This window comes from Protopterus annectens, chromosome 10.part0 (genome assembly GCF_019279795.1).
Source record: "Protopterus annectens isolate FY-2018-M chromosome 10.part0, PAN1.0, whole genome shotgun sequence".
In the NCBI taxonomy this organism is placed as follows: Eukaryota; Metazoa; Chordata; order Ceratodontiformes; family Protopteridae; genus Protopterus; species Protopterus annectens.
This window is the reverse complement of record NC_056744.1, coordinates 1,593,726,584-1,593,749,705: the sequence shown is the minus strand read 5'-3', so window position 1 is coordinate 1,593,749,705 and position 23,122 is coordinate 1,593,726,584. Positions and strand designations below refer to the sequence as shown.

General features: G+C 38.1%; 1 protein-coding gene across 1 annotated transcript in view; it reads right to left on the bottom strand.

Annotated features, from left to right (window-relative positions):
• Positions 1–2,127: 2,127 nt before the first annotated feature.
• LOC122812864 (CD276 antigen homolog) overlaps positions 2,128–23,122 on the bottom strand; it is a 180,901-nt gene continuing 159,906 nt past the window's right edge. The window contains exons 5-6 of the mRNA XM_044084906.1: positions 12,251–12,383; positions 2,128–2,660 (exon numbers count right to left, since the gene is read on the bottom strand). Coding sequence (XP_043940841.1) covers positions 2,612–2,660; positions 12,251–12,383 — 182 coding nt within the window. The 3' untranslated portion in view covers positions 2,128–2,611. The remainder of the gene's footprint in view (positions 2,661–12,250; positions 12,384–23,122) is intronic.

Sequence of the window (23,122 nt, the reverse complement as noted above, 5' to 3'; positions counted from 1 at the left end):
GTGAATCTTGGGGACTATTTCATGATGCACAGAATGAGTCAGTGTCTTCCAGTAATTCTTGTTTACAATCCTCAGGTATCAATGTAAATGCTACAGCACATGTAATTCAAGATACAGAATTAAGTTGCAGTACAATTTCAAATATAAATGTTCAGTATGAATTAAATTCTAGTTTACATGTAATTCAAAGTATTGTAAATACAAACATAAACACAGCCAACGTATGTAAGATGCAAATTTCCTGAACAAACATAAAGCAAACATTTGAAATGTCTCAGGTTCGCATTATTTCAAATACAGATGTTCAGAATGTCATAAATTCTAGTTTACTGTTTTCAGAAGCCAGTGCAAATATTGCACTGGTAGGGGATAAAAGGGATCAGGGCACAGATTTTGCTTAGTCTGATAAAGTAAACACCAGCATTAATGATATGCAAATTTCAAAGCAGAGTAAAGAAGAAATGCATACCATACCTCAAATCAATATTATTACTAGTGTTTCATGGCAAAGTAAAGAAGAAATGCTCAAGGCAGTGTCGCTGTTAATTATATAAAAAGGATTTTCAGCTTATCTACAAAGAGTGTGGCAGTTTAGCTCCAAACCAGATTATTTTTCTCTCATTGTTTAAGGTTGAAAAAATGACAATGTTTTATTGTTTACAGAAAGGAAATTATGGAATAATATAATGATTAATACAGACAAATCAACCTCAGTTACAAATATACCTTTACTAGAGGACACAAATGCAGTTTTGTCAGGATCTAAAGGGCCAAAGATTACAGCAGTTAGTTCAAAATGTAATAGCTCTGTACTAGGTATGAACATGTCATCAGAGTCATATCTTGTTTTAGACTTCAATAACAAGATTTTTATGGAAAAACAAAAATGGTACAGAATGTACACCAGTGCACACAGATGACACTTGTAAGAATTTGCATGATTGTGCAAATGTACAGAGTCTGAAGAATTGGTTATGAAAGGAACATGCATACTTATGGGTTAAAGATAAAATAAATTCCAGTTTAGATGACACACTTGAAGTGCTCAGAATGATGCATTGGAAATAGCCAGTGCAAAAAAAGATAACGGTACACTTTTATCATTCTGGAATCACATGTTGTATAGGGTATACCAGAAATGACAGTCAAGTTAATTAGCAGAATAAAGGGTTTACAGTCACAGATTTGGCAAATGATTTTTTTGCATTATTGATTTATTTAGCAGACATTGTTAAGACCTTTGTATTGCGGTCTTAAAGTGTTGCAATGCATAAATACTACCTTGATACAGAGACAAAAGAACATTAAATATATTAAATGATGTTTTGCTAGATGACAGAATGTAAACTTTAAAGTCAATGCTACATTTTAGAAGTGATAGTACAGTTAAAAGGTCAGATCCCATGCAAAAAAAGAGTGAATCTTAAATATTATGTGTCATTAAAACCACAGGTTCACCTCTTATGTTATATATATGTATAAAGAGCAGACAAGTAAAGTTCCAAAATTATATCAGTTCACCTCTATTAATAAATGTGTATACTATATGAAGAAACTTCATATACTTGTATAAAGGACAGAGAAGTAAATTTCCAGCATTGTACTATATAAAGAAGCTTCACATATACTTGTATAAAGGAAAGACAAGTAAACTTCCAGAATCAGATCAGTTCAACCCTAGTAATAAATATGTATATGTAAATGGTTCAGGACTGAATACATTCATGCAGAAATTGCAGTCTACCAAGCATACCAGATCAGATTGCGGGCTAGCTCAGAGAGCTGAATTAAAGACAGTACTGTATGCCATAAAACAGTATGGTAAAGATTAATTTAATATTCTTGGTGACAGTTTATGCAGTTACAGTTATTAGTATTTATTTAAGAAGATTGTAGTCAGCAATGATAAATCCTTGTAACATTCAACAGTACTGAAAAATTAAATGACTTTAGCCAAAGGAATGGCTATGTTAAGACAGTGGGTGGAGATTTACACACACAACAGTATGTTAGGACTTGAGGGTCACAGAGCAAATGTAGAAAGTTAAAATATTAAGATTAATTTTGTAGAGGTATAGAAATGCAAAAAAAAATTTGAAATATTAATACAGTGTTAGATTGCTACTTTAGTTTAAATTGAAGTTATGACCGGAAAAAACAATGCCACAGAGGTTTCCACTTGATTTAATTACAACTTTTCCATTCCACCGTAGTACATTATAGCTCAGTTATAGACTTGCAAAAATGCATTTATTAGTAACATTAGTTTAGTTTACTATAGTGCATTATCAGTTTGCTTACAGATTTACAAGAATGTATGCTTATTTCTTGTAGAAAAATGTAAATAAAGTCAGGGCAACAAGCAATATATTTATTAATAACATTGGTTTTGTTCACTATAGTATATTATCAATTTGCTTACAGACTTAAAAGAATTTATTAGTAGCATGTTTTTATTTCATTCTGAAAAAAATGTAAATAAAGTCAGGGCAACAGGCAATGCTATCAGTTTATAACTGTTAAAGCTGCAAATGTTATTTTAAAGCACTGACACTGTTTTTGTGCTTTGTAGAAATAATTTCCAGGTTGATTTTAAATACAGTCAAAAACATCAGTTACCCAGCCTTGCATAAGGGATGCTGAAGGGGATGGTTGTTGGCCTAAGGAAAAAAGGGACACAGAAAAGGACATGTCAGTTTATGTTTTTATCTATGTTCAGACAATATTGACAGAAAAAGTTATTAATAGTTTAGTTTCCCGAATATAACATTTACCATTTTCAAGTTATGCTTTTATCTCTGTTTAGACAACACTGGCAAAACATATTCTTTTAGTATTAGTTTAGTTAGCTTCAAGAATATACATTGCTATTTTTAATAGTCAGTATAAATATGTATCACTTTAATGTAAATTTCAGTTAAAGTTCAGAATATGACATTCATACTCAGTTATGTGTTCAGTGTAGTACATTCAGTCAGATTTTAGAACATAGCATTAATAATCAGTTACAACATTCAATTACATCACACTTTACATGATTCAGTCATCGGTTTAAGGATAAAGTGACAGAATTATTTGTAAACAGTAATACTACATCACATTATTAAGAAATTAATTTTAAGGGTAAAGTGGCAGAATTATTTGTAACAGGCTTATTAAAATAAGTTATCTAAAGAATAGGTAGTAATAGTTATTTAATACCGTCAAGGCATAACAGGTCAGGCTTAACTTGTTAATTAATTTACAGATTACAGAGAACTTTATATAATTATTGCACATTAAAAATAGTGACAGATGCAGGACCGAAAAAAAAAAACTAGTAACAAAACAAACACTCCAGGCAGCGGCAGGTGTCAGCCAAGAAAAAGATTTATTTTAAAAGTTCACCACAAGCACTTTCACCCTGTCAACAATACAGGGCTTTTTCAAATGTAAATGCAGATATAAAGTCTAATCAATAAATACTCCCATTCATAAAAAAGGCACCAAAAAAAATTAAAGAGACACTCTAAAAACCTAACAAATGTTGCACAACAATCCACTAACAGATGTAGTCAAAAGCACATTTTACAATCATCCCTGTACATTAGATAACATGTTGTAAATTTATTACAAATATTTAATCATACAACGTTTTAAATTAATAAGCATACAAAGCTTTTCACAACACAAACCACAGAAAGTTTATGGAACTTTAATATGTTACAGTTTTTCACTTTTCTTTTTTAAAAAAGGGCTTAATGGAAATATGGTCGTTTAACCCTGGGGGTTGGGATGCATTCAGTTTCAACTGCCAAAAGGTTTACCTGCAGCCTAACCAATTCTCCTAATCTCCCCCTCTAGGGTCCACACATACCAGTTCCAAAATCCCAAAAAGAAACCCTACATGATTGGGCTCCATTTGCAAGTGCCTATATAATGCACTATTTCAATTTTTCTTTTTAATGTTATAAGTGTGCTCGTAGATCCACTTTTGTAATGCCCTTTCAGACTTTCCAACATAAAATGCTGGGCAATCCTTACATAAGGCTAAATATACTATAGCCCTAGTCATACAATTACCTTTTCTAAATTGTACTCTACTTTTTGCATAGTTGTCCAAAGTGACATTTGCCACCCCTATAATATACTTACAATAACCACATCTACCACATCTTCTAGTACCTTGGTCCACACTCTGGTCATTACTCATTTCAAAAAGGTTTTTTAGGTTGACCCGTCTTATAAACAAAATGAGGGTTCTCCCCTACCTTACACACAATGTCATGGTTAAATCTTAACATTTTCCACTTGTTCTCAATAACATATTTAATGTCCCTCGATACTCCACTGTGCTGCAAAACCAATGCCCTCTTAAAGTTCTGTTTTCTACTAATCCCATTGAAAGTTCCTATACTCAAGTTGTCACCTAACAAGGGCAAAAATGTTGTACCCTATCATTCCAAAATCTCACTTGCAACCTCCTTGATTAAATTATCCGGGTATCCCCTGGTGGTAAATAATTCCGAGATGTACTTAATCTCGAAAATTAAGTCACTCCTCTCAGATGTCATTCTGGCCACTCTGACCATCTGATTCTTAACAATACTTTTTTTCTGTTTCCAAGGGTGGTCACTGTTATATGGGAGGTAGGAGTTGCTGAAGGTGCTTTTCCTATGGATCCTAGATTTCAAATTTCCATTGCTCTTGTCTAGCCTCACATCTAAATAATCAAATCAATCCCTTGCTGGTCAAATGTAAAGGTAAACTTTAAAAAGTTTGTAGTTAGACCAAGGAACTCAACAAAGTTCATAATGGCGCCTGCTATATATGCCAACTTGGTGCTTTTGCAATGGGAACTAAAATTTTTGCTGAAGTCACTCTATTGGAAGAGCATTAGATTCTATAGGCTTTTTTTGGACAATATTTTCATTGTTTGGGAAGGTCCAAGTGAGTTGATGGTGGCATTTTCATTATTTTGGTTATATTTTACCAGTCAACAATGGGTGTTTTTTTTTCTTATTTATAGTATATAAACGCACACACACAAACATACACACACGCGCACACACTTGCGCGCGCGCACACACACACACACACACACACACACACACACACACACACACACACACACACACACACACACACACACACATATATATATTACACACACACACACACATATATATATATATATATATATATATATATATATATATATATAATATCTGTGTGTGTGTGTGTGTGTGTGTGTGTATATATATATAAATTGCAGATGGTCAGCCTGTGTATTGTTGATTCACATTGGTCCACATATGCAGATGGTTGACAGCTGTGCAAAATGAGTAGCCCTCTTGGTAGGGGTATATTCCCTTTCTCCAAGGATTGTGTGATCTTGGAGTTAGTAAATATAATTAGCGGGGGCGCCTGCCCATATGGGGGCTTGTCACCTGCCAAAAACACTGCAGTTTTTTTTATTGATAAGGACCTATATGAATACCTACTAATTGATCTACCACTTATACCTGTGATAAAAGGCCTTCCAAAAATGCACAAAGGAGTGTTTCCACCACCTCTACATCCCATAGTGTCGGGGGAACAATGGGTCACTGAAAGAATATCTGTCTATATTCAATCTATACTGGGTCCTCTAGTTCAAAAAATACCCATGATTCTGAAGGATACTTATGGTTTGTTAAATGAGTTACATACTACATCTGTTACATCTAATATTTCCACTGAGACTATTTTAATCTCAATGGATGTCAGGAACTTATTCACCAGCATCCCCAATGACTATGGGATAGAGGCTATTAGGGAGTTTCTCTGCATAAATGATACGTTAGACAGAGCCCACCAGACTTTGATATGTAGTCTCCTTGACTTGGTTCTTAATAAGAATGTGTTCTTGTTCAGGGATAAGTTATATGCACAGACATGGGGAGTAGCCATGGGCACTCCCTGTGCGAACTCGTACGCTAACCTCGTCATGCATCAGTGGGAGGATAGATTTATGTTTAATAATGAAAGGTTTGCTAATGTCATCCTTTATAGGCGTTTCGTGGATGACATTTTGATTTTTTGGAATGGGAATGAAAGCTCCCTGTTAGAATTCGTGTCTTATATAGAATCCACTACGACGTTTTTAAGATTCACAATGTTGCAGTCTACTGCTAGGATTGATTTTTTGGATTTAATTATTACAAAAGAACCAAATAACAGCATTTCTACCACAGTATTTAGGAAGCCTTGCTGGAGAAATGCTATTCTCTACTATACTAGCATGCACCCACGACATATATTTCAGAACGTCGTCAGGGGGACAATTCATGAGAATGACACGCCTATGCAGTACAATAGCAGATAGGAATGTACAGCTAGAAACAACAGGAAGCTTTTTTATAGATAGGGGCTATCCACATTCACTAGTACAGGATTTAAAATCTAGAACAATTGGAACCTACCATAATGTGAATTTGGGACAGCGGTTTGATACCCAAGGTCACCGAACACGACAACATGAGACTAGGCCTTCCTTTATAACTAGATATACGAATGACATCCATCATATTAATGATACTGTAATCAATAACTGGAGAATCTTGTTATTAGATCCTCTCATTGCTCAAATTGTAGGTGATAAACCTACATTTAAATATAGAAATAGTAAGAATCTCAAGAGATTGTTGTGCAATGAGAAGATGGATGGTCATGATTTGGATATCAGACAACTATATAGGAATGGCACATATCCTTGTGCTAGATGTAATATGTGTAAATATATATCAAAGAATCAACAATTTATGGTACCAGGTATAGGTTATACCTTTGCACCTACCTTTTATGCCACATGTGAAACAAAAAATCTAATTTATTTAGCTACTTGTGAGCTATGTGAAGCGTATTATATAGGTTTAACATCTAGGAGACTCAAGGATCACATATACAACCATATTTATGACATCAGGAAAGGGATTTTGACTAATGCCCTTGCTAAACATAACCATACATTCCCTAAGCACCATTTTAGGTTCAGGGTGCTGCAGATAATACACCCTAATATGAGGGAAGGAAGTAATATGGAGTACCTTGAGTTTACTGAATTAAACTGGATATTAAGAATGCAGGCACATATTGAACCTGGCTTGACTCAAGCCCTTAGCATCAAACCAGCATTACTAAGACGTAGGTAGCATTTAGTATACCATTCAGAATGGTAGGTACATTGTTTGGTTTCATACTAATTTATCATGCATACATCACACTTATTATTTCTTGACATATTGTATTTCACTTTCGTTTTTAGACCTTATGGTAGGCTATTGTTTCCTCGATACTTTTTATATCTTGATTTTCACCATGCTATAGTTATTTGGATGGTGGCCTCTACAATTTTGCAATACGTTTTTAATGCCAAAGGAGTATAGTTACCCTGTGCTTACATCCATTTGTTTTTACCAGCAGGCTCCGATTAATAATATTATTCCACTGTTTGGGCTAGGCTTCTATTAATTTTAGTAGATTTTATATACTTTTCATCATAATAAGATCGATGTTTAGTGGTGAAATGTCATGTTATATATTCATTTATTTATTTTATTTTATACATTATTTATGTATGAATGTAATGAATGAAGTGAACTTATTATATATGCCTTCACTATTTGCGCAATTGATTAACTAATTATTCACCATGGAGAGGTGTCTAATTGATGATGGTTTTACTAATTGGCAATGACGCTTTATATAAATACATGCATATTTGTTTGATTGTTGAAACCTGAAGAAGCGTGCCGGTTTGGTGCGTGAAAGCGCTAGTTCTTTTATTAATAAAAACGTTTTATCTACAGCATCATGGTGGTTCCTCAATATCTTGTGCTCACCTGCCAAAAACACTGCAGTTTTTTTTTTTTTTGCATGTTTCCAGGATTAGCATCAGAGCATGTGCTGTAGATTATCAATGTGCTTTTGTCAACAAAAATAATATGGCAATGTAAAGCATGTTGGCATTGATGTGGCTTGCCTATTAATAGCAGCTACATATATTTGTATACATGTGCATTTTTTCATATATATATATATATATATATATATATATATATATATATATATATGTGTGTGTGTGTGTGTGTGTGTGTGTGTGTGTGTGTGTGTGTGTGTGTGTGTGTGTGTGTGTGTATATATATATATATATATATTTAGATATATATATATATATATCCCCATATGGGCATATATATATATATATATATATACATACATAGCTATACAAACACACACATGCACACATAACACATATATTTCTATCTATCTGTCTATCTATAATCTATATAAATATATGTGTGTGTGTGTGTGTGTGTGTGTGTGTGTGTGTGTGTGTGTGTGTGTGTGTGTGTGTGTGTGTGTGTGTGTGTGTGTGTGCGCGCGCGTAGGTCTACTTACCTACATCAACAAACACAAAGGCTAACAGTCAAAATGTTGACCTCAAATGTTTGAAAAAAACATACACTGACACGCTATGACACATGCACCAAGAAAGAATCTCGGCACATGCAACTATCCTAAACTTCTTCTTCTGCTTCTTTTTCTTTATTTGTCTGTTCCTGTTAGGGGTCACTACAGCAGATCATCTGTTTCCATTTCTTCCTGTCCTCTGCATCTTGCTCTGTCACACCAACCACCTGCATGTCCTCTCTCACCACATCCATACAACTATCTTAAACAATAATAAGAAAACAAACACACAACATTATTTTTTGCAGTGGGGCAATCTTCTGGCACCCTCCTTATAGGGGGCTATGCCCCTACATCCTCTGTTAGTTATATATACTAACTCTGAGATCTCACAATCCCTAGGGAAAGGGAACAGTCACCTACCTGGGGAATGTTAATTTTGCATAGTTGTTGACCATCTGCATATGTTGACTAGTTGAGTTTGATTAAATAGATATTGACCACCAAGCATTTTAACAAACTGCTTGAGTCACACACAGATACACACACACACACACACACACACACACACACACACACACACACACACACACACGAGTACCCTGCATGTAGGCAGTTTGTTACTTTCTCCACAAGTCCTTTACAAGTGTAACAGTGAGTTTTAGAATTTCCTTTTTTAATTGCAGTTTAATTTTTAAGTGTCCTGACATAGTATTCAGATAAAGAGACTTTATACGCTAGACTGTATTTGTAGAGAGATTGGGATCTTTTTTTCTATGATACTAGTGTCTCAGAAAATACTGTAAAACTCATTTGTAAATGTCCTTATTCTTGACAAAGACAATACAATTGTAAACTCACTTGTTTGTAATCATTCTGAACATATGTCGACTAATTACCTGTTTTGTTATCTGTGCATTTCTGTACATTTTGTATGTCAAGTAGGCAGTCTCTCAGTATATATTAGCACATCTCTTAAATTCTGTTTACTGGCTATTATAGTGATTTTGCTGTGATTTACATATTGTACTGTCAATAATATTCACTCTTAGTGTGTGCCTCTTTTCCCAGCAATGGCTGAAAAGAGTTGTTGGATCAATTCACTAAAGTGGTAACCAATTGTATGACTAAATACTCATTCATTCCATCATTTTTTGTCAAAAACAGTGTTATTTTTCCTTGGACTGAAGGCTTAGAAGTGAGATTGAGGCCTTTTTGCATGCTGTTTAGGTACAAGCCTTCTTGAAAGAAATATAAATGCAATTATTGTACTTATGCTGCAGAGATTACAATAATTACATTTATATTTCTTTCAAGAAGGCTTGTACCTAAACAGCATGCAAAAAGGCCTCAGTCTCACTTTTAAGCCATGAGTTTAGTTTCATTTTCATGTAAAAAATTAATTCACTCACTCATTCATTAATTACTTAATTCATTCATTTTCAATACAAATTTTATGTTTGTCACTCTCATGAAGAAACTAGAGTGTATCTTGATAAATGCAGGCAAAAAGCTGAGAAAATACACACACACACACACACACACACACACACACACACACACTTAAATGCAGGCATAAAATAACAGCCAACAGTCTTTTTAAGAATTCACATGAGATGATATGTCCATATGAGAATGAAAGAAGATGTTACAGTAATTAAAGAAACAAAAGGATAATATCACGAAACCACTCCAATAAAAAGTAAAAACCAGTCCAGGCCACCCGTTAAAAATGTAGAAGATTTAATCCACAGTAAAATCCACAAAGATGAGCGCTTTCATCTCCTTACAAGACTTCTTCAGATAAAATACATTTGTGCTGCCCTTGTTATTTATAACAATCATAATAATGACCAATAAAGTCTAAGTGAAGTCTAAATGAAATCTTTAAAGACCCAGGGTCCATTTTCTTCCTATATAGTTGTTATAATACAGGTTTTTTTATGTAAATCTATGTGACCAAAATGTAGAAAACTGTAAACAAAATATATATACTTGTACTGTCAATTGATAATGTCCTTTGCTCTTCCAATTTCTAAAAAATATACGCTGATATAACAATTAAAATCATACCTTCATAAATTTAGCTGCTAATACAGGTTTTATGCTCACATATTCATTTAAACCGGGAAAAAAAGTAGCCCTTAATCTCAGTTGCCATTTTAGTTCCATGTTTAGTAATACATTTTTCAAGTCTCCACCTCTGTTGTCATATTTAACCATATCTAAAATTGCAAACTTATAACCTTTGAAGGACTGACATGAAACTGAGTGTTTAAATAATGCATTAGTATCTTTGCCTTTTTTGATGTCATATAAATGTTCCCGTATTCTTTCTTTAAATACCCTTTCAGTTTTCCCTATATAGAATGCTTTGCATTCTATACAGACTGCCATATAAACTAGCATCTTACTATTACAATTACCCTTACAAAATTTTATCATGCTGTTTAATCCATTGTTTAAAACAATACTATCCTCTCTATAAATGTATTGGCAAAAATTACAGCTACCACATTTACTGGTGGCTTTTTTAAATTTATCCTGTTTTTCCGTTTTTTCAAACAGTCTTTTAAAATTCATTCCTGTCTTAAAAATGAATGTGGGATGATTGCCTACTATCTCATACAATTCTCTGCTTGCCTTCAACAGACTCCAATTAGTTTTAATTATTTGGGTGAAAAGTTCCGTGAAAGTATTATATTCTGTAACACATGCTCCCTGAAAATGGTTTGTTTCCTCCTTATTTTGTTTTTTAACTGCACTTAAAGGTTGCCCCAAAAGTGCTGTATATTTCGTACCCCAACCTCTATACACCTCATCCAATACATCTCCAACTAAATCTTTGGCGTAACCCCTTTCAATAAATTTTTTACCCAGGAAAATAAACTCTCCCCTTAAATCTTTAAAATCTGAAGTCATTCTTGCTATTCTAACAGCTTGGCCCTTAATAATACTTTCTTTCTGGACCCATGGATGAAAACTACTATAATGCAGAAAACTGTTACACCAAGTGTCCTTTCAATATATATATATATATATATATATATATATATATATATATATATATATATTAGATTTGTATCCTTTTGAAGTCTTGGCAATAGTGATGTCTAAATAGTTTACACTTACCATACTAGTTGTATGTGTAAAAGATAGAAAATCAGTACTCTTATTTAGATACTCCATAAAGGTCTCTATAGTGTGTTGATTACCCTCCCAAATGACAAAAATATCGTCCAAAAATCTAAGGTGCAATTTAATGCAATCCTGGAAGGCACTATTAAACACAAATCTGTTCTCCCATTCTAACAAAACTAGGTTTGCAAAGACGGGGGCACAAGCTGCCCCCATTGCTACCCCACTTCTTTGTTGGTAATATTCACCCTGGAAAACCTATGTAGTTGTTGTCCAACACCAATTCCATAAGTTCTTTGTGGATTTTACTGTGGATTAAAGCTTCTACGTTTTTTACTGGTGGCCTGGACTGGTTTTTACTTTTTATTGGAATGTTACAGTAATTGTTGTAGTAAAATGTTAAGGTACTGTTCTATTAAAGATATGAGTCAAACAACAGAAAGAAGAGATAAGGTAAAGTTATAAATGTTGCTAAGAGGGCAAAGGCCTATGATCCCTTATAAAGTTCATTGAAAGTGTTCTTTGTACAAAGCATGTGGTCAGGTGTATGCAACTCAAAGCAAATGGAGTCACAACTCTTTGTAATATCACAGATTTTAATCTGAGAGAGCCATTATTCATAAGAGTTTAGAAAAATGAAAAACATTGTGCTGATAATAATGGTTACTTAATTACTTACAGAATTTCGTCCTTATTACAGCACTGACAAACTCTGATCAATAGGAAAATGTTAAGTGTGATACTTATCAGAGTTATGAAACATATGATAATCACTGCACTCAGGACAACAGGACAATGATGTGTTTTTAGATCTGCAGAAAAAAATCAAATAACCAGGGTAAATAAAAATGCTGGCATTCTTCATCAGAAATTATAACATAGTAACTTCTAGATGTACTTATAGAAAATAACTTCATGTTCTAAATAATAAGAAAACGTAAAACATCATGTTCTAATGTGAAAATATAAAACATCATTAGTATCTCTTGAACCATTTATGTACTCAGAATAAAGTTTCTTAGAAAATTAAAAATAAAATAAAATAAAACCCCATAATGTGAGTTATTAATATGTTTAATAGTTATGATGTCTGTATTAATGGGAACCATACTTTCAGATACATTTTCTTATTCTTTTTTGTTGATGACTGTTATAATTAAACCACTGTAAACAGATGAAATTTTATTTCCCAATTTTTTATGAATATAATTTTTAGATAATGTCCAGCTGTTTCAAAAAGTACACAATGTATGATTATGCATTAATTTTCTAAAGCAGAAATGATGGCATAGTCTGAAAGAAGCTATTTATCGTGCTTTTGTGTTCTGCAGTCTTTAAGCATTTATACACTTTCTCACGTCTGCTCCTTAAATAGACATGCTACATAGTATGCCTATGTGTTATATGTCTCTTTCTACACTGGGTAACTTCTTCACTGTTAATTTTTTCTACGTTACTCTGCATTCAAATATGCATCATCATAATTTTCCCAAAAACCTCCTCTTCCTCAGCCACACTGGACTTCTGATCTGTCAGAAACATTTCCCCTAGTAAAATGCTTGCAAATCTTACATACTACCTGCTTATAGACCATATAAGCATTTATGGCCTTGTTTGTTTGTTTATTTATTTATTTGACATTTGTTTACTGAGTTAGTCCTACTGGGCAGGTGCTCTTTTTCAGCCAAGACCTGAGGAGAAAAGCTCTAAAATGCATAGTATAAACATTAATAACACAATAAGTATAATGGTATAAACAATTAGAGAAATAGTATTCACGTGTAGTTTTTTACTTTTCATAATTACAGAAAATAATAATATAGTACAATATAACAGTGATAACAATACAGTTTCACCACAAACATGGTCACAGAAATAATTCTTACAGATGTAAGGCTATATTTAGAAGTAGGGGAAGAGGTGTACTAAGTAAGGTCAGTGCAGGAGCAAGTTGTTGATCCAAGCAATGCTTTTGGAAGGGCTTCAATATGCTTGCTGCCATCTAGACTTTAACAGACTTCAGCTACCCCAACACAGAGTAAGGAATGCTTACTAGACTCTTTTTATAGCCTCGAAGAGAGCTTTTGTAACTGCACCTACTTCCTACTCATCAAGAAACTTCATAATGTAGACCGTTTTTAAGTACTAAACTACTGGATCAGGTATTATATATACAACAAAACTTTCAACATCTCTTCCAGTAACTTCTAAACCAAGACAGGAAATTGAATTGCGTTTGTCCTCAAAAATTAGTTCTGGGCTAACAGATTTTTTTTTTACATTGTTAACAAATGATCTTAAACCATGACTACCACAACCCCGTCGAACACTATATGCAGATGACCTGCCCCAGGATTCAGCAAGTTCTGCATGGTGTGCAGGAATAGTGCAAGAGCTGCTGCATGCAATATGGCTAACGAGCGATCCAGAAATGAGCTCCCAAGACATGCACGAGTGCTCCTACACTATTCCTGCACAGACACAGCTCCTGTATGCTAATTACCCCATTTGCAGGTGAAAACCATGCAAATGAGGTGAATTAGTGATCCAGGAAGCACGCAGGCATCTGTGCAGGAATATTGTAACCTGCAGAAATGTATTCGGCTATTAACTGAATACATTTCTGCAAACTATAAAACGGAGGCATGACAGCTCCAAAGAAATCATGTATTCAATATAGTAGGTATGCCAGTGGCCAAACAGATGGCCACTGGCATAGTAAATAATTGCAAAATTATAAAAAATAACTTTTTTTGGCCGATTCTGGCCGTTTAAGCATAGGGTAGTGGTGTGCAAATGGGATTGGCCGGAAAAAAAAAAAAAATTGGAAATAAGCTTTTAAACCAAAATCAGCATTCTGCCATGATAGTCAATGGCATGCAGAAGACAACAATACCATGGAATAGTGGTTGCTAAGAGGGAAGGTTAAGTGTCAGTTTTGTAACCATGCATTAAAAGTCAGTTTTATGCAAATGAGGGGAATGATACTGAATCACAGATTTCCCCTCATTGTTAGCCAGCACCCAGCTGTGTAAGTGCAGCAATACCATGGTACATGCCTAAGAGGTAGATGACCTCATAAGGGGGAGTGTCATGCATGCAGTAAGCTTATTGGAGCTCTGTGGCTCGTGTTTGCCCTTAGCTAAGCACAGCTAAGGAAGGGGGTATGTCTGAGGCTGCCTAGCAGTGTTTACATTGCCTAAACGGGTGTGCGTGCCATGCACCAGGTTTTAAACATAAAAAAAAAAAAAAACAGGAAATAGCAGCTCTGAGCACTGGGTATGCACGGCGTGCCTCAAGGCTTAAATGGGAAGGCAATGGGAAGGGAAAACAGTAGTAGGAAAGCAATCAAGGAGAACCAGCATAGCTGGTAGGTGAAATGTATCAGAATCAGCCAATTACATAGGCTGCAGCCCTGCCCAGGCCAGCACCCAACTATAAACTATGCAAAATCCTTTCACTCTGGATTCTCCCATAAACTCTACACCACCAGTGTACACAGATGGGGAAAATTTACCTGACAAAACTAACAAAATCATAGGGGCTGCTGTCGCTCTCATAGAGAAATATGTGGAAGAGGCTAAAGGTGGTGAGGATGAGAATGCTGATAACCGATCCACAGTGAGGAGCAGGAGAAGGAGAAGAGTGCACAGATCCAAGGTAATCTACCAGGGGCTACATGAGCTGGAGATAGTGGATCACTATAGGGTGGACAGGGACATCCTACAGCAAATTGTTGAGCTGTGCCGGCCACTCCTCACACACAGAACCAACAGAGGGGAACCCGTCCCAGTGGATACCAAGGTATGTGTGGGCTTAAAAATACTATCCACAGGTACCTTCCAAAGGCCAGATGTGGATATCATGGGGATCTCACAGGCATCAGCATCGAGGGTACTCCACCAATTCCTGGATGCCATGTCAGCACATGCCAGTGAGCACATATATTTCCTCAACACCCGTGAGGCATTGACCAGCAATATGCATCTCTTCCACCAAATAGCAGAATACCCTGAGGTAGTGGGTGCTATAGACTGCATGCACATACACATCAAAGCACCACCTGGTGAGCAGCGTAGGGTCTACATAAACCACAAGGGCTTCCCTTCCATCAACTACCAGATCATGTGCGATGCCCAGGGCATTATAATGAATGTGTGTGCTGGCAGCCTTGGAAGCTATCACGACTCTCACATCTGGCATATGACACAGTTATACCAGAGATATGCCAGTCGGGACATCCCATATGGCCACCTAGTGGGGATGCTAGTTAAGCACTGGAGGTGTGGCTGATGACACCCACCAGAAATGTACACACACTCAAACAAGAACTCCATAATGAGGCACACACACACAAACGAGAATCATAATAGAGTGTGTGTTTGGGATATTCAAGTCATGGTTCTGGAGCCTGGACATATCCGGTGGAGCCTTGCAGTACTCTCCAGCTACATGTACACAAATTTTCATTGTATGTGCCATGCTACACAATGTGATCCTGTCAAAACAGCTGCAGCAGGAACAGCACGGGGCAGGGCCTCACAGCCCCCCACCATTGCCAAGGCCAGCACAGGCACAAAGTGACTCAGAAGCGGAACAAACTGAGCCTGCCCATGTAGGCAGAAGGAGGCATGCCCAGTATGCCCAGGCTTTGGCAAAGAGGCAACACATAGCACATACACTGACATGGTAGGAACCCAGGGAATGACACCTCTCTCTGACTCACACATACAGTAAAAGGGATGCCAAACATGACACTACCTGTGCTTTACCATGTATAGGGAATGTACTATGTGCATCTGACATAGTCAGCCCTCCAGCACCAACCGCAGTACTGGCACAGCCACAAGTAACTCACTCTTCCTATCAATTGCTGAATGGAGTAGCATGTTCTGCTAGTTGTAGCTATGGTATGGATGTGAGCATGCAAGAGAATCAGGTGACTGAATGGGATGGCAGCAGATAGTGGACACCTATATGGCAGCATGAAATCCATAACAAATACTGGTGTCAACAAAGTAGGCAGTACTAGACAAGGTGAAAAATCCCAGTACAGTACATGTGGTGGCGCAAATGTGTATCCATAGGACACACACATGCATGTCAGTGAGGTTCACATACCCAACAACAGCCTCAGCCAGCAGGGCAGGTGTAGATGACCATAACAAATGGCTATGATAAGGCCTCCAATTAATGGCAATGGATAACAGCCCCCCCCAGACCTGCACAGACAGACTACAACAGGTCAGGCAGTTGTATATTAGTTCTGCAGGGTATGAAGTCTGAAACTGAAATGTAAGTCAATAAAACCTAAGATCTGTACTCTACTGATATGCCTCTAGTCTGCATGATGGAAGCCAACAGAGTACTTGAAATACCAGTACAGTCATAGCAAATGTTTACAGTTGTCAGGTGTGCTTCCCCTCACAATCCTATGTAGAAATGCAGTAACATGTATGAGTGGGATTAATAACAGTGGAGCACAGATTACCTGAGCTGGCCCAACTTACAGGATAGATTCTTGCATGTGTACAGAATCCAGGGCTCTGTGTGTTAGGTTGTTGTGCGTCATAAATTATGTGGAAATGGTCAGCATGTAGGCATGGAGGGTTGTGTCCTGATGGCCTATGGCCATTATTGTCAATGACAGGACCATCTTCTGACAACTGCAGTGCCAACTTCAATGCATCCCAGCAAGAACCAATTTAGCAGTCATCTATACTCATTGTTCAGATGTCAATATTTGTCACCATCTGAAAGATGGACATGCCATGAATGTGGGCCCAAACATACACACAGTACACAAGTAGAAGTACCCTAGACAGAGTACATAAAATGTAACTGTCAACTGCACAAACCTTTGGAATTGTACATATAGGTTAGCAGCACATTAGTTGTCTGTGTAGTATGGAATACTGATGTATTCTGACCAGTCACTGGCAGACCACAAAAGGCACAGTTATGAAGTAATGAGAGACTGCCTATGTCCCCACACAAGGCAGCAAAAGGGGAATGTCCCAGGTATATCTGTGTCAGCTGCAAGAAGCCTCCATATCACACATGAACTCAGCTCACCCCACCACCATCCACAGGTTTATCACAGGTCATATGCCTGCTGTTGGGAATGAGTACAGTATGACCCCCACTTCTGTATGGGAACACCCACAGAATGCAGCATGCTGAAGAGGTGTCCTATGCAGGTGTGTCCCTAGCTGTAAGCAGCACCCTGTCAGCATCCAGACTAATGGATTAATATGGACAGGAGCTATTGCCATTAACATCTCGCACACTTACCCTGTCACCCCAGGGGAATCTAGTGGCTCACAGCCTGGGACTGTAGGAGTGACAGAATGCACTGACCTGCTACAGATGGCCTGCATCAAAGGCCCTACAATCCTCTGTCAAAGGCCTGTGCCTCACCCATACAGCCAATGTATGTTATCTCATGGGGTCCCAACTAACAAGATAACACAGTCCACAGAACACAAACGCAAGGCCATGTCGACAAATCCCAGTAGCATGCCCACCATGTCCTACTTCATGAACTGTGGACCAACCCCTAAATAATGCTGGGATGAAGGGACAACTATAGGGATACTTCACAGATATCACTTGCATAATGTTAGGAAGTGGATAGAATAACAGAGTGGGGGGATATAGAAGCATGGACGCCATGGAGTATGTGAAGTCTGAAACTCTGATGTGTGCCCATACTAACCCTGCCTGCAAAACCAGTAATGAGTGGTTACAAACCCGCTCATAAACCACAATATGAAGGGGAACTGACCAGATATATGAGCCCTGCCTCTGGGTAGCCTGGGTGAATCTGTACAGCTGAGAGTTAAAGCCACAGCAGGATATGGCCATTCTGTTATGTTGATAAATGTACAAGCAGGGGATCCTCAGCCACCACAGTACCAAGGTGCTGGGCCATTTACACACATCCATCAGAAACAGTCTGTGGCTCCCCCTCCAGAATGGCATGAGTGCACAAGAATATGTAGGTTGCAGACCACAATACTGGACACAGCTTCATTCATCTTGTATTTCCCAGGAAATAACTGTGAGAAAATAAGTATATCTGTTGGTAGTTGATGACATAATACATCACAGTGTAAAACAGTACATGTCTGAATATCTCTGCTAACACCAACCATGTAACACAAGCAGCACAGACAGCAATAGTTACATTATCCCACTACCTTTTGCCCATTGTGAATCCATATTGTCAACCTATCTACAGATATCCAGCAGAAACAGGTTGCTAGCTGTAGGTGAAGAACACAAAATCCTGCATTGGAGTAAAACCTACCTGGAATGGATTCACACACTCAATACAGACGCTCATACTGGGCATGCTCCAACACTTAGAGAAATGAAACCCATGTCTGACAACAACAGTGGACTACATATCTGTCAGTCACAGATGTCTGTGCACACACACCACATTGCACACCATTCATGCTTTGCACACACATTGGATAGGAATACTCACACATATCCAAGGCCAACATGCTATAATAGGTCAAACATACACACAGAGAGATGTGGAGAAGAGACAGGCAGACAGTGACAAAGAGATTGCCATCATGAGGCCTGTCCCACCCACCACACATCCAATTGGCCAATATCACATGATGTGCCGATGTCAATCTCTCTAGACATTTGCTTTTGGTAGCCCTCAGCCCTATAGTGTCTGTGGTGCTTATGATAACTGTGCAACATGATAGTACAAATCAGTAATCATCTAGTATTTGTATACCCAGTCCTGAAAATGTAAAGTTGTGTGTGACTGAGTGTTGTGTGCGTTTTGTTTCCAGAGGAATGGTTTATGGCCCATTCACACACACACACTGCACTTCCCATAGCCCATGTTAGCACTCATGCTGATGTCAATCACCTTGAAATAACCCTCTGGCCAATTATCAGCCCCATGATCTCTGTGGTGTGTGCGATAACTGTGTAATGCTATAGTATAACATACTAGTTAGGTCGGAATTCTAATCCCAGGCATGGAAACTGTGTGTGTGTGTGTGTGTGTGTGTGTGTGTGTGTGTGTGTGTGTGTGTGTGTGTCTGTGTGTGTGTAGGGGTTAATGATTTTGAGGCCATTCACAGTCACTACACCTCCTATTGCCCTACTTTAGCAAGCCTGCTGATGTCAGTCACCTTGAAATACCCCTTTGGACAAGGACCAGCACTATAAGTTCCATGGCATGTGCAATGATTGTGTAATGCTCTAGTGTAATGTATTAGTTAGGTAGGAGTTCTAATCCTAGACATGACAACTGTGAAACTGTGTGTGTGTGTGTGTGTGTGTGTGTGTGTGTGTGTGTGTGTGTGTGTGTGTGTGTGTGTGTGTGTGTGTGTGTGTGTGTGTGTGTGTGTGTGTGGAGATTAATGATTTTGAGGCCATTTACAGTCACTACACCTCCCATTGGCATACATTAGCAAGTGTGCTGATGTCAGTCACCTTGAAACCCCTTTGGAGAAGGGCTAGCCCTATAAGCAAATATGGCAACTGTGAAAATCTGTGTGCGTGTGTGGACATTCACAGTCACTACACCTCCCATTGCCCTACTTTAGCAAGCCTGCTGATATCAGTCACCTTGAAATACCCCTTTGGACAAGGGCTAACACTGTAAGCTCCTTGGTGTGTGCCATAAATGTGGAACAATGTAGTAGCAGTAGCTGCACAGGTATGGGTTTGAATTTCATCTGTGGCAAGTGTTTGTGTGTGTACCCCAAAGTTTTGGCCCCATTTGCAGCCAGTACACATCTCAGAACCTGACTTTAGCAGTTCTGTAGATATTACCCACCTTACAAGTACCTGTTGCCACCCCTAAACCATGTCAGGTCAGTGGTCCATGTAGCAAATGCGTAACCATAATGGTCTGTAAAGATTGTTAAATAGAGGTTAGAACCTCACCCCTGACAAATGTAAATGATTTACTAGGGTAACACTTTTGGGGGATCTCTCACACACTACATCACCCAATGCCAGTATTTACAAGGGCTGGTGATGTTCCTCACCATAGAAGTACCTTGGGACAACATCCATCCAATAAGCTCTGTGGCATGTGTGATAAATGCTGTAGACTGTAGTTGCAATGCATAGCTAGGTATGAGTTTGAATCTCAGTACTGGTGAGTCTGTGTTTGTGTGATCAGTATCCTGTGTAGAGGTCGCTGTGATTGTGTAATAACAGGATGCATTGTGGGGTGGGTTTTGCTAAATTATTATATTAAGGACCTACTATATGTCACAATGTCCACCTTACAAGGACAACAGATGTCAAACACCAGAAAGGCTGGTGTAAACAATCCATAGCTTTACATGTGACATTATGGATTGGTGAACAATATAGGCAACCCTTGTATTACTCAGAGAACACTCTCCACCCATGTCTCATACACAAACAGACTTGGCTAGGCAACAACCACCACTATATTGGTAGCTCCCTGCATATTGCCTCACAGATAGTAACCACAGTGTGACTGCAGTAGACTACATGCCTGTTGACCACAACAGTGTCACTGACACCAAAAAGTACTGTCATGTGTAACATCTCCTGACTGAGTGTGTGTTATCCAGCAAGTAAAAGGACATGGCACCCTGTTCCATCCCTAGAGTAGGCAAATAAGTCATTACAGTGGTCCTTTTGCTATGTTCCCCCACTGGATGCCTGCAACAACTGTAGAGTCTGCAAATGTAACCCAGAAAAGGAATACCATGCCTTATACACATGCCCTGTAGGGATAGACACCACAAACTCCACTGAACACCTGTATAATGCTGTCAATGCAGGTGCAGGCATGACCTCAGTTTCATAGCCAAGTCTCACCACATGAGGTCAGGAATGCCACATCAGATGATAACAATCTGTACACACAACATGCCCCAGAGACCTCAAGTACACTTCCACATGTCAAAGAACATGCATGTGGGACGTGCACAACCCAGACACTGTCCATGTTATGGAATATAGATTACATATATAGGAAGCAGTGCACATCACTGGCCACCCACAATAGTAACCCAGATGAGTGGATGGTGAATACAATACCCACCTGTGGGGACCACTCCAGGGACTACACCCCTGAGCCACACGGGAGCCCTTTGTCATGTGGCCCGATGCCAAGGTATTCCCTTTGCCTAGCCTTGTACAGCCATCAGGCCCATTCACCTACTACACACCTGAGAAGCAATGAACCTATGCATCTCAGTACTGGCAAATGTGTGTGTGTGTGTGTGTGTGTGTGTGTGTGTGTGTGTGTGTGTGTGTGTGTGTGTGTGTGTGTGTGTGTGTGTGTGTGTGTGTGTGTGTAGATTAATGTCTTTTAAGCCATTCACAATCACTACACCTCCCATTGGCCTACTTTAGCATGCCTGCTGATGTCATTCACCTTGAAATAACCCTTTGGCCATATATCAACTATATAAGCCTTGTAGTGTTTGTGATAACTGTATAATACTGCAATGTAGCAAGCTAGTTAGGTAGGGGTTCTAATGTTGATCCTGCCAACTCTGATGATGTGTGTGTTTCCCTGAGAGTGTGTGTGTGTCTTCATTGACACCTGCTTTTGTGGACATTCACATATACTACACTTCCCTTATCCCTCCTTTAGCAGTGTTGCTGATGTCACTCACCTTCATACCTTTGGACAGCTCTCCAACAAGTGAGCTCTGTGGTGCATGGAATTACTGCATAACACTGTAATAGCAATATATAGTCAGGTAGGGGGTTGAAACTCAATACTGGTAAGTGTGTGTACTGACAGGATCCACTGCAGTGTGGATTTTGTTACATCATTATATTGAGGAGCTATATATCCCATTGTCCACATTACAAGGCTAACAGTTTTCAAACACTGTAGAAGTTGTTGTAGACAATCCTCAGCCATAAATGTGTACAGCCATGTGCAATTACTATGTGACAGTATGGATTAGTACACAATATAAGCAACTTTTATAATACCCAGATGCCACTCTCCACCCACAGATTATGCACAAACACACTTGGCTCTTACTCTCTTATACCCTTCCTTTCTCACTTTGTCTCTATCTCTGTGTCTGTCTCTCTCTCTCTCTCTCTCTCTCCCTCCCTCTCTGGTGGATGTGGAAAAGTACATCTGTTTTGTATAGGCAGCAACTTGAGTTTTGTAAGGAATGGTTATGATCAACTGATGGCCTGTGCAGGAATTGCAGTCCCCCACTTGCTAATTGCATGTGGAACAGCTGTGGTATCATTCCTATAGCCAATTGCATGGAAACACACTCTTATAACTAACCACTTCATGTGAGTGTTGGCCTTTTTCCTTCACTGTGAGCAGGACTTCATGTGGGTGTTTGACAAACAGCATCACAGAGGGTAGTTGGAAATAACCTCTTACGGCATATACTGTGGAGACAGGCCAACAAACATGAGGGGGATGTTCCAGACATGGGGACAGAATGTAAGTATTGCTGTTCTACATTTGAAATAATGTTGGTTTAACAGAGTTATATTGCTGTTCCACATGATTCCATGTCTGGTATGACATGTTATGTGG